This window comes from Ipomoea triloba, chromosome 9 (genome assembly GCF_003576645.1).
Source record: "Ipomoea triloba cultivar NCNSP0323 chromosome 9, ASM357664v1".
NCBI lineage: Eukaryota > Viridiplantae > Streptophyta > Magnoliopsida > Solanales > Convolvulaceae > Ipomoea > Ipomoea triloba.
This window is the reverse complement of record NC_044924.1, coordinates 12,838,634-12,852,386: the sequence shown is the minus strand read 5'-3', so window position 1 is coordinate 12,852,386 and position 13,753 is coordinate 12,838,634. Positions and strand designations below refer to the sequence as shown.

The window sequence follows — 13,753 nt, the reverse complement described above, 5'->3', positions numbered from 1 at the left end:
ACCAACTCGAATCTTTCTCAGTCCGTTTAACAATTTAGAAATTTTCGTGCACTGACTTAAGGGGAATTGTCACTTGTGATAATTTAATTCAAATTTTTCTAAAATTCTTTCCCAGAGCTCGCTTGTCACTTAAGCTATCATTGAGTTACTTGAAATAATAAGTTTGAAGTTTTCTTCACCCTCCACGTCCCATCAACCTGAGTCTTTCTCAGTCCGTTTAACAATCTAGAAATTTTCGTGCACTGGCTTAAGGGGAATTGTCACTTGTGATAATTTAATTCAAATTTTTCTAAAATTCTTTCCCAGAGCTCACTTGTCACTTAAGCTATCATTGAGTTACTTGAAATAATAAGTTGAAGTTTGTAATTTTTTTTAAAACAATATATATATATTTTCATAGAGTATAATTTTCTCCATATTTATAAATTTTATTGGATAATAAATGTGAATGAATAAACACAGTAATTCACTTTATTGGTTAAATCAATTAAGGGATAAGAGATTGGCAAGGAGTAGAAATGAAATTAGATGTTTTTATTTTTTTTACTGCATGGAACAGGTGTACCGCAAAGATGTTGCGTCTGGATATGCGAGGCTGAGCTCTCAGTCTCTCTCCTATCTCCCTCCACTGTTTTGTACCGGCTGTGAATATGGCTTTTCTTTTTCACGTGCGCCCCTTCCCTCTCTTCATTAGGCACCCCTTTCAAGTTTCAATCACCCCACCCCCACCCCCACCACGGACACACCAGAATTCACCTATCATGCATTCATGCTGTTATTAGAAATGGTAACTTGGTCAAGCACTCACCTATTTCGTCTGTATTATTATTATTTTTTTATTTTATCAGAAAGGAGGGGATGAAACCCCATGAACACATCTACAAGTTCCTCTCACTACCTCTACGCCTGCCATGTTCGGCCTAATTTATTGTCCTCAATTAGGTTCAAGATTCTTTGCGGTGAGTTTCTAATATCTTTACATGAGCTCACACTGTGTCTGGCCATCTTGGCAATGCCATCTACAACCATGTTTTGTTAATGTATATATATATATATATATATATATAGAAGTCTATTCAGGTGTGAATCAATGCTATCATATGAACCTATGAACCCCCATGCACCGTTGACATGTGCAATCGGATGTTCAAGATTTTAGGAATGATGCATCTGGTGCAATTGTGCAGTGGTGCAGTGATGTGGTGCATTGGTGCAGTGATGTATATTTTACCAGGTCAAAATTATTATAAACCACAAGATCTAGCAAGATCAACGGTGCATAATGGTACACAGTTCACGATCCATTGGTTTACATTTGAAACTAAACACAGACACATACACACAATATATATATATATAATCTAAGAACCAATATCAATTTTACATTTGTAAAAATAATACTGGATCAAATTAGATTTAAAAAATTGCTATGAAATTTTTGTGATTATTGTGAACTTTACATTGCAAACTTGAACACTTAAATATGCAATCTGTAACAACTAAATATGTAAACCTGTATAAATTTAACTATAAATTTTAAAAATCAATAAAAAACTAAATTTTAAATCAAATAAAAAAAAACTAAGTTTTAAATCTAAACTGTAAATTTTAAAAATCAATAAAAAAAACTAAATTTTACACTACAAGAAAAATCGCGAATCGCGACGGAAAATCGCGACGGAAATTATTCCGTTGCAATATCGCGACGGATATTGCGACAGAATAGTTTCCGTTGCAAATTAACGACGGAATTCGCGACGAAAATTAATTCCGTCGTAATTTTTAGCGCAAAGGGAAAATTAAACCCGCGAAATCTTGGCGGTAAAATATTCACGACGGAATTTGCGACAGATGTAAGTTACGTCGTTTATTTAGCGACGGAAAAGGCGACGAAATGTAATTCCGTCGCGAAATGACAACAAAAATAACGAGAGAATTGATTCCGTCGCAATTTTTTTAATTTTATTTTCCTCCGCTCCTTGAACATTGTTGTTCTTTTGTTTTTCCTCATAAAACCCTAGTTTCCGTTCCTCTTCCATCTCTATTCCTTTTCCTCTCTTGCCTCTGCCTCTCGCCGCTCGCCTCGCGGTCCCGGACTCTAAGCGGACCAAGCCTCTGCCTCTCGCCGCTCCAGTCGCAGTCGCCGCTTAACCGCTCGCCATTCCAGCTCGTCGTCGCCATTCTAGCTCACCAGCGCCGCTTGCCGTCGCCATTCCAACTCGCCGTCATTCTTCTAAAGTCGCCGCTCATTCTTCCTCAAAGTTGCCGGTCGTCACCACTCTTCGACAAGGTCGCCCTTTCATCTTCCCTAAAGGTCGCCAGCAAAATAGGTAAGTCACTATATGATCTTTGGAACATAAGACTAATATGTCTTTTATCAATTGTTCTTTAATTTCATTATATATGAGAAAGCGTTGGGATGCTATTTGTTAAGTTACTCCCATTTGTTGGCTTGTATATTTTGACAAGTATTCACTGCCATTGCCTCTGCCGCAATTAGATTTCAGATCTCTGGGATTCTTCCCACCATGAATGCGAAAATTGATAGGGAGCTTCAAGGTACGCCTTTGGATGTGTATACAATTTTTTTATGCCAGTTGGCTCCCTCATGCTCTGCAGTCTGCGAGGTGTGATGTATACTCTGTATGTTCATATATTTGAATATGTGATGTATATTTCCCCAATTTTTATCAGTTTCTGTATAATCTTTGAATATTCATTATATATACTCAACGTTGGCTTGTGTATGTTGTATTCATTGTTAAGTTAGATTCCAGTATTCTAGTAGCCTAAATTGCCTAATGTTGATTTATTGTCTAAATTACCTAAATTGATTATTGATATGGAAGTATTCAGTTTGTTTTTTTTTTTCTATTGGTTGCTAATTTCACAAGTCACACCGATTATATATTTTCTTTTACCTTGTTGACAAATACAAACATCCTGCTTCATCTTTCTTGTTTTAATTTGCAGTTGGTCATTCTCTCTCCACAAGACCAAATATTATTTGTTCTTAAATTTTAAAGGTTGGGAAAAATGAAATATGCATGCTTTATATTACTTTGCCTAATCTTTATTTTTTTTAAACTATTACTTTGCCTAATCAATTATGCAATTCATCATATGATTATTATAAATCCTAATGATAATAAGCAGCAACACATTGCAGTGCCTTTTTTCTTGCTTAGTATGCTTTCAGATCTTAGCAACAAATATGAAGAGTCATTACCTGTGGATTAAAAAAACAGCTGTATATTGGTCCAGTACGTGTACACCTTTCCTAGTATTTCCTTGCTTCTTGCTTATATTTCAGCTGACTTCTGATTTATGAGCTTTGCATATCTTTCAATTTGGGAGTACTAGTCATCTTGGGATTTATGGACCCTTTTTTGTTGTTAAAAAATAGTACTCATTAGCAAATAGAGAGGCATGCTTTGGTGTTTAAAGAAATGGCACTGACCTTTGAATGAGAATTAACCCTTTTTTTCATTTAATTGGTTTTGATTTCTTTTTAATGTTGCTTGTATTTCTTTGATCATACGTGCAAAATAATAAGCAATCTCTTGTCAAACTTTAAAATAATTGGGCATGAAGTTCACTTGTAACTGATATTGATATGCTAAATGATTGGTGACTTGTTGGAAGGGAAATGCTAATCAATGCTCTGAATGATGTAAAACTTGATTTCCTGTACTTGGACAATACTTAATGCAATCCATCATATTCCTTTCCTTTCCTTATCATGAAGTGGCTGCTAGGTAGGTGTGTTCTCTTTTCTCATAGAATTAATGATTCTCAATGGACCTTGATTTTCCTTGTGTGTGGCAGGAAAACAAAGCATATCACTGGAGCCTGGAGGTCAATTTGAGCTTAGTGGTGAGGTTAATTCACATCTTTATCAGGTTTGTCCAAACTTAAAATGCTCTAAATTTTGGATAAAACTTGGACAGAATTGTTAATATGATAAGATAACTCAGGGTAATAATGAGTAAGGAATAGGCTTTTGAGAAGGATAAACTTTTGAAATTTCAATTTCAATTTTTACTATTATTTGAAATTTTAGATTTCAATACATACATAATATGTTTATTGATAAGCCTATCATGTTGACATCCAAGTCACTAGATTCTTATTTCCTTTGCAAATTGAAATCAATGAGCTGGTTGAGGCTGCTGGAGTGTCTCTTTTTATAAGGAGTTTATTTAGTTGTATAGAGTCTAACAATATATTACTGAACAGATAGCTACGTACTTAAGTAAATAATGTAAATTTGTATTATTATATATTTTGTGGAAGAATGCATTTATTATTAACTCCAATGTTCAATCTTCTGTAATGTGGATTCTGCAAGTTGCCCAGTTATTGATTTTCTGTTTTACCTGATTCTGAGTGGTTCTTTTTATGTGGCTAGAATGTCAAGTTGATATTTGGTTTAGTTTGAATTTTTATGTGAGCCTCAGAGCAAATATTATTTGTTTTAAAATTTTAAAGGTGGGGAAAAATGAAATATGCATGCTTTATATTACTTTGCCTAATCTTTATTTTTTTTTTGAATTCATCAATTCTGCAATTCATCATATTATAAATGGATGATAATAGGGACCTTGCAGCTTTGGTTTTTATCACATTATCTATGCAGTTTCTGATGCAGAAGGGGATCATACATAAATTGTGGCCATTGATTTCATTCAATACAATTTAGGTAAGAGCTATGTACTATCCATGTCTTCCTTTCCTAAATAATAGTATGATTATTGTAATTCTTAAATGGTTTGTCATAAATTGTTTTTGTCCTCCACAGATTCTGATTCTTCTGGTCCACCACAAAATATAAGGTCTTGGATAAAGTTTGTTTCTCTTATGATTAAGATAGAGGCTCAATACTTAATGTGTATTGTGTAACATATTTATCATTGTAGTTTCATTAATTGAATACTGTAATATTTGGAATATTGTTTTAATTTCATTGTATTGAGAGCTACAATGTGCAATATTGTTGTTTTATTTTGCTTTTTAATTTTTTTTAATTTTAAAAGGGTATTCGCGTCTGTCGTACAAAGAACAGACGCGGATTCCCTAATTTTTTTTAAATATTTTGATGCCAAATCGCGACGGAATTGCGACGGAATTATTCCGTCGCCATATTTCGAGACGGAATTTTTCCGTCGCGATTCCGTCGCAAACAGAGATACGACGAGCTGATAGACGACGGAACGAATTCCGTCGCAAAACCTGTTTCGCGACGGAATTTGGCTGTTTCGCGATGGAATTTTTCCGTCGTAAATCGCGATTTTTCTTGTAGTGTTAAGTGCACCTAGTTTCACTTACAAGTGCACCTAGTTTCACTTATAAGTGCACCTAGTTTCACTTACAAGTGCACTTATTTTCGCACATATTTTCACTTACAAGTGCAAGTAATTTAACTTGTTAATATTCATGCATCTATTTTCGCAAATATTTTCATTTACAAATGCAAGTAATTTACCTTGTTAATATTCATGCACCTGGTGCAACCTAGGTGCACCTAGTTATAACTAGGTAGTTATAACATTAGGTGCACTTAGTATTGATGCCCAGTGTACAATTCACTTGCATCTGTAATACATTTTACTTGCATTTGCAATACATTTTACTTGCACTTGTGCAAGTAATTTACTTTGTTAACATTCATGCACCTGGGTGCAATCTATGTGCACCTAGTTATAACATTAGGTGCGCACCTAATTATAACATTAGGTGCACTTAATATTGATGCTCATTGTACAATTTACTTGCACTTGTAATACATCTTACTTGCACGTGTGCACCTATTTTCGCTTACAGGTGCAAGTAATTTACCTTGTTAACATTTATGCATCTGGGTGCACCTATATGCACCTAGTTATAACATTACGTGCACCTAGTTATAACGTTATGTTTCGGACACGTAGCGCGCTATGATTCGTCCGCAGTTCTCTCCTGGGCGGCCAGTACGTACCAGAACGCGATCATATATATATATATATATATATATATATATATATATATATAATCATCTTATGTACATTGTAATATAATTTCATTTTATTAGTTTATAAAAATTCTAATTGTGTCGAATTATAAAATTGTCAACTATTATAGATGAAAAGAGATGGCGATATTTTTTTATAAATAAAGAAAATAGTATATAATTTATTTTTCTTGTTTACAAAAATGAAGATATTATTTTTATTTATAATAACCAATATTTTCACTATTTGATATCAATAAAATTTTTTAATTAATTTATTATAGAGCGTGATCAAGATTTTATTCAATAATGCAAGGATGTCGTAATGATGGTAGATAGACTTGAACAAGTTTGACTAACGTTACAAAAAGCGCTAATACGTTTGTATGACGCTAGGGTGACCTAACTTAACTAAATTTGAAATGTCTAAATAAAGTTAAAGTTCGTTTGTATGACGAGAATTACTTGTTTTCTTTCGTGTGTTGTTAGCAGTTGAGCACATTGATAATAATTCACGTAATTTAATATACGCAATTATTTTTTGAAAATAATCTTCTTATGTACATTCTAATATATTTTCATTTTATTAATTTATAAAAATTATATTATGTCGAATTATAAAAATGTTAACTATTATAGATGAAAAGTGATTGTGATATTTTTATAAATAAAGAAAAATGTAAAATAAATTTATTTGTATTATTTGCTAAAACTATACTATTAATTTTGTTTGTAATAACAAACATTTTTACTAAGATATATGTACAAATTTTCAGTTAATTTTTCTACAATATGAAATTAAGATTCAATTCAATAACCAGTAGGTGCGAAAGAGAAAGGTCTTTCAATCTTCCCAACCATCAATATAGTATCTAGTTTTCAATTTCAATCAATTTGATTATTGAATTGTTTAAAATTTTTACCAATTAAATATTTTTAGGGGCCAAAATTGACAAAATTTTAAACATGTGAAAATCAACATTTTGGTCCCTGAAAGAATTTAGTTGACAAAATTTTAAACAACTTGAAAATTAAATTAGTTGAAATTAAAAACTGAGGACTATATTGACAATTGAAAAATAATTGAGGGACTAAAATTGTAATTAAGTCTGTCTAACCTGAATGGAACAGTGAAAAGAGTTTTTGTCTGTCACTATAAATTTGCTCTGCTACCAAATATGAAACTAATTTTATGATTTCTTCATAGGAATTAGCGAAGCATGGACTGAACCCTCTCAAATCCAATCTCCAACCAAACAAGTGAACAACTTTAGGTGAGTAACAGTGGATGTCCCTAGCGGTGTTTATTTAATACTATACTATGTTCTTTTTAGTTGGGTAAAAAAAAAAATTTGATTTTGAGAAGGATTAAATATAGAAATCCTCGAGGCAAGATGGCGTGTCTCTCAAGTCCGGTATAAGCGCCTGAAGCATAGCGAGAGGGACACAGAGAGAGACAAGAAGAATTGTCTGTTCACACACACACTCCTATATCTTCTTCTTCAAAATAAAAAAAGAAGAGATCCAATAAAACCTCACTTTTCCTCTCTAATTTGGCCGCTTCTCCCTCTGCTTCTTCTGCTTGGTAAGCTTTACCCTCACTCTCTCTCTCTCTCTCTCTTTTTCCCCCTTCCCCATTCGACATATTTTACAGTGTGTGAGCTTGTACTTGGGTATCTATTTCGTGTTTGGGGTGTGGGTAATTTGTCTGTCACTCACATTTCTCTGCTTTTGTGTTTTTCTTTCATTTCTCATGCGGGTTCAGTGAAACCAAGAAAATTTGGGAATTTCATGTTCGTTGCCAACCTTAAACTCGAAAAGCTTGAAGCTTGCTTTTATCGTTTTTATTAATTTTTTTTTTTTCAAGCAATTGCCGTGTTTTTCTTTGAAATTGTTACGTTCTTGCTGTGTATGGCGTTTTGGGCTTGGGATTTTGAGGGTTCAATAGTAAGTGATTGCTGAAATTTTGTTAAATTTAATGGCTTTCTGTATTCTTGTAGCTGAATTTCGTGTACAGAATAAATTCAAAACAGGGTCTTGGATTGAATCTTGACTGTTCTCTGAGAATTTATACTGGACTTCTGGGCATTTTTCTTTGATATTCTTTAAAACCCAATACTGAAATGTGATTAATTTTGTGCTTCTTTTGCTTTGGCTTCAGGGAAAATAAGAAAAAGGGAAACAGAAGAGGCTTTTATGAGATGAACGGCGATCAACAACATATGGAGATGCATTACGTAAATACAGGCTTCCCTTATTGTGTTGCAGGGAATTCTGCATACTATTTCGATGGCTCCCAGGCCCCTTCGCAGTACCCTAATCCCGACCAATTCCATAATGAGGTTAATCCTTCAACTCTTGTGACTTGATCTTCTAGTGAAGATGGATGGTAATGATATATGATAGTTGTTTAGACTTTAGAGTTCAAAGTGGATTGATTGTTATGTTTGTTTGAAATATGAGGAAAAACAAAAATGTGTTTTGAGGAAAATGTCGTATGTTAGCGATAGATATGCAAATGATTAGCTTATCGATCAGCTGTTATAGCGAGTAACGCAAACAAGTTGATGCATGTGGTAGGCCATGTCTATGATTGAAGTTGCCTCCTTTCGGAATATTGATGTGAAGTCCTTACCCTATCTTGTAAACAGGAAACTACATACTGGTCCATGAATATGAATTGGTACAAATTTGGATTTTCTGGCATGGAAAATTCTTATTACACTCCTTACGAGTGTAGTAGCCATTTATCAACGATGGATCTCACTGAGCAGCAGCCTTGGAACTACCCGGTCATGATGAACGTCGAAGAACCCGTAGCAGTAGAGACAGTAGAGACTGTAGAGTCAACGTCGGAGGAGAATACAGCCCCAAGTGTAGATGCTAGCCCTGAAGATAGTGAGTTTCATTTTTTATCAGAAAAATGATGCTATTATCAAAAGCATAAACAAGGTTTCGATCAAATGATGTTGCTTTATCCAGTGATAGGTTTTAATTTTTTCTTTCAGCAGCTTAGAGCCTTGGACTGCTCTTCTTTATGCCAATCATATGCTTTTGATCCTTTATTGGCGCTTGCAATATTTGCTACTGACTGCTCTTACTCTTGAATAATTCTTTTAGGCAGATTTTGATGATTTTTGTCTTCTTTTTGTTTTCATCTCAATAGGTAATCCAGAAGTCCCAGAACAGCAAGATGGTGCTAACGATCAGGTATGGTGCCCAAAAATTATGTTTTATCTGAAATCTGTGAGCTTTTAAGTTCTGATGCATACTCATTATTATTTTTCGTAATTCTTTACTAGAGAAATAAATAGTTTCGAACTGGAAAGTATTATGAAGCAGATGCCATATTAAACGTATCGGTTGTTTTGTTTATGTTTTTGGTTTTGTAAACAAAAACATGTTTGCTGTCTTGTTCATAAAGAAACTAAAAAACATAAATATGTTTTGTTCCATGTTTTTTTGTTGATGTTGTTAAATGAAGGTTGGTTAAAGTGATGCGATGTACTTTGGTGTAAGATAAAAAAGTGGGTACCTTAGGTAAATTATGGATGGTTTAGCAGAGGATCAAAATGAGATGTATTGATTAAAAGAAGTTAGGTGGGGTCAAAGAGAAGGGTACATGGGGGTGGGTTGGCATTATGAATAATTCGAAACTAAAACAAGAATAAGAAGCAAATCTTTTTAAAAGAGACCGGTGCTTTGAAACATTTTTAGCGAATAAAAATTTGAAACATTACCAATCCCGTTCTTTTGATTATGTTTTGAAGAATTTGGAAACTAAAATAGAAACAAGACTGTACGAGATGGCTGTTAAGTTCTTAGTTCCTGGGAGTAATGGTCTTCGGCAGTTGTGGTGGATTAGGTTTGAGGCTATTATTCCAATTAGGCAGTTAGAAATAGGTGGATTAAAAGACACACAACATCAAATATGAGGTTTGACTGAGATATGTTCATTACACCTGTTCTTGATAAAACATCTACAAAGGGTGGGACAGTCTACATAAAATTTTCTAGGTTAAAGTCTTTTGTTGTAAAATTATTAGGAAATGCTGCTAAGGGAATAGCTTCTTGTATGCATGGCCTCTCGTGCATTATTCTGTATGTTTGGAATATCTAGGTGATATTTTAAATTTATATTCCCGAGTTCATTTGGACATTGAATACTGGGACTTGACATGCAGATATGGAATGAACCTCAGGAAGGAACAAAGAAGGCTGACGGGTTCTAATATAATTCTAAGAAAATATATGCTGATTAGCCCTTCCGATTGGAAATAAGACTATAGGAATATCAAATATGGGAATTAGAGGCCAGAGTTGTATGCCTTGACTCGTTTTGACTGGTGAAATGGATTGGTTATGTGCCATTCCATATGTATTTTCAAAATGGCCTTTTGAAATCTTGTTATATTATTCACTCTCGAGCTTTAATTCAATCTCATTCAATAAAAGCTAGAGGCTACATTTATTTTCGGCTATTTGGCATGCATAATATCATTCTTTTCTGTCTGTAACACTGCAGGTCATTTTAGAAGATGATATCGATCCCGACAACATGACCTATGAGGTTCGTTACCGATACTAAATTGATCTAACTATGCATTGATACTTAGGTTAAATAGGATCACAACAGTCCACATCTGTAGTTGGTTTTTCTTGGATCTTCGCATCCCAAATTTATATGTGGTTTACACTACTTGTAGTAACCAGTAAGCTTAATTTTTTAAAAATCCTCGTAGAAACCGGTGACTCGAAAGATCACCCTACTTTGTGTGGTTTCACTAGCGTGGTTTACACTACTTGATTATTGTCATTATAATGCCTTTTGGCCAGAAAACAATCTGTCACAATGATGGGCCTTTTTTTCTATTATTTTGTTTCGTATTATTGCACACTCAGTCTCCTCAGTTCAATAATTGGATTAGATTGTTGTGTACTGTTTGAATGGACTTGATTGGAAAAAGCTGATTAAAACGCTTTTTATTTTTTATTTTTTATGGTGGGGTATCGTTGGTAATGTTGGTGGAGGATCTGTGCTTAATTCTTTCTACAAATTTGAAATTACTAAATTTTGTGAGTTGTGAGTTTCTTCCGGTCTCTTAAACTTGAAATCGTTACTTTTGCAGGAGTTGCTAGATTTAGGCGAGGCAGTTGGAACTCAAAGTCGAGGTCTTTCTAAAGAACTCATCGATCTCCTTCCAACCTCTAAATACAAGTTCAGCTGGATCTTCTCCAAGAAAAGATACGGAGAGAGGTACCGTTTCATTACAAAGAGCGCTGTTTCCGGACACATTGTTTATTTTCTTCGGGACAATCGAACCGTTCTGAGTTTCGAAAACAGGATTACTAGTAGTTGAACAAATATCGTGTTTCTGTTAAATTTGTGTCGTTGCTCCGTTAGTGGTCCATTATATCTGACTTCCTCTTGCATGGAAACCAGATGCGTGATCTGTCAAATGAAGTATAAACGTGGAGACCGCCAAATGAACTTGCCCTGCAAACATGTCTACCACTCCGACTGTGTCTCCAAGTGGCTGGGCATTAACAAGGTAAGGAAATACTTTGTATGAGCCGAGGCGACTATGCCTTCGATACCTGCCTGACAGCTATCCTTTGGCCTCTCAGACATGCCCCATTTGCAACGCGGAGGTATCCATCGATGAACCTAGCCATTAGACTAGAGAAGAGCGGAAGTATAGTCATGGAAGTCCCGAGCAGGCTAGCATTAGCAAAGGTAAGCAATTACTTCGTCTAAGGCTGAGCTTGATTCATTAGAAACTCAGAATAATGAAGCATGTGCTCCATCTCAACCAACAAGGCGTTTGGTTGGAAAGAAGAATTAACGGGAAAATTAATTGTAATTTGGTAGGAAAAAATAAGGTGGAATAAAATAGAAATTGAAATTATATTGTTTGATAGAGAGTAATAGAATTATTGGGAATGGGAAGGGAAGAAGTGATAAAAACGACTAAAATGCCCTTATGTAATAATAATACTAAAGGGCAATTTAGTCATTTTCTTGTTCTTTCCCACCTGCTGCCGAATTGGAATTCCCATGAGGGGTGTATGAATTCCAGTTCCACAAAAGGAGGGAATTGCAATTCCTTCCAGCCAAAGAATAACATTACGAAAGAATTGCAATTACATTGCACCAAACAAGCCATAAAAGTCTAAGCTGATAGTTAGATTGCACATTTATGTTTTTATATTATATGGTCAACAGAGAGTTAATCGTTGTTTGATTGTGCAGACATGCCCAACTGTTGATGAAAGGAGGCATTTGAACTATAAAACAGTGAAAGCAGAGCATGAGTACATTGCTGGAATAGTTTTGACCTCTTCTTCTTCCTTTGAATTGAAATCCTTTTTTTCTTTTCCCTTACTGCTCAATAGAGCTAGGCTAGTTTGTAGAAGTAGTTATTTCTCTTTGAATGTAATATTATATTATATTATATATATATATATATAATGTAGGAAAGAAAATGTTAAGGGATACAATCTGCTGCAGTTTCATCATTCAAAGAGTCCTTTCTTATCTCCCAATAGTCCAATACTCATTTCACATCACTGCTGACTATATTGTTTGGTACAACAATTTGCTTCATCAAATCTCAATCTGCCATTGCATTAAGTCATTTTATACGTAGTAGTAAAATAGACAACATTTGGCAGATTGTAGTAGACCAAGTACGGATGACCGGTAAGATGAGATCAGACTAATTAGAGCAATGACGAGAGAGCGTTTGGTTGAGAGGAAAGGAATTAGGAAATAAATGGATTATAATTATGTGAAAAAGGAATAAGATGAGAATAAAGTAAAAATTTAAATTATATTGTTTGGTAGAGAAGAGTAGAATTATTGAGAATAGAAAGAAAAGATGTGATATAAAAACTAAAATGCTCTTGGAATAGCAAGAAGAAAAAGAAGAAGAATAATAATAATAAAGAACAAATGTGTCAATTTTTTTTTTTTCCTTTTTACTGCTGAATTCCAATTAGGTTTTGGGCAGGGGCTATAAATTTCAATTCAATGAATCGAGAAAATTATAATTCTTTCGAATAAAATAATGTAATTTTCATCGCGGCTGAATTCATGGTAAAAAAATTGTAATTCATGCCACCCAACTTGTAAAAGTTATATATAAACTTAAAGAAAAAAATTACATTTTTAGTACATCAATTATACGTTTGGCTTAGACTTAATTTTCAAGTTATGTGTGATCATTTTTAATCTACAAGATATGCATGAAAGAGGTGATTTTAGTTGCTTAGAGCTTTAGAGACTATTTCTGTCCCTAATATGTTAGTAGATTTGTTTAATCAAGAATTAAACTTGTCACTTTATACATAATTTAAGAATTAAAATAACCACACTTATAACTCAAGAACTACGTTATAACACGGTATAACGGTATAATTGAATGACCAAAAATATAATTTTTCCTAAGATTAAACCAAAAAAGAACATATATATAAAATATTCATCTAATCACATCACAGTTCAAGATTAAGCTCAAGATAAATAATGCTGGTTCCGTAATAACCGGATTGTACAAGTCAAAACAATCAATCCCACAGTAATTATTGAAACGAGCAATTAACAGTGCACTATAATTTTTTTATTCATTCTCATCATCATCATATATTCATTCATAATCATATACAGGAATTAGGAATACCAATTTTCAGGAATAAAAAAAATCCCGCGAAAAGAAGAACACCCAAACAGAAAATTCCAGCAATGAACTTACATACCAAAAA

General features: G+C 33.9%; 1 protein-coding gene across 3 annotated transcripts; it reads left to right on the top strand.

Annotated features, from left to right (window-relative positions):
• The first annotated feature begins 7,414 nt into the window (after positions 1-7,414).
• On the top strand, positions 7,415-12,527 carry LOC116030425 (E3 ubiquitin-protein ligase BIG BROTHER-like). 3 transcript variants are annotated; one of them, XM_031272674.1, is made up of 9 exons: positions 7,415-7,574; positions 8,151-8,331; positions 8,641-8,887; positions 9,156-9,199; positions 10,515-10,559; positions 11,119-11,246; positions 11,433-11,541; positions 11,618-11,726; positions 12,243-12,527. In XM_031272674.1, exons 2-8 carry the CDS (start codon positions 8,191-8,193, stop codon positions 11,666-11,668), a joined length of 765 nt encoding a protein of 254 aa, XP_031128534.1. In that variant the 5' UTR covers positions 7,415-7,574; positions 8,151-8,190; the 3' UTR covers positions 11,669-11,726; positions 12,243-12,527. The 3 variants fall into 3 exon arrangements, with proteins under 3 accessions (XP_031128534.1, XP_031128535.1, XP_031128536.1); XM_031272675.1 differs by having other exon boundaries at positions 8,145-8,331; XM_031272676.1 differs by lacking the exon at positions 10,515-10,559.
• The last annotated feature ends 1,226 nt before the right edge of the window (positions 12,528-13,753 follow it).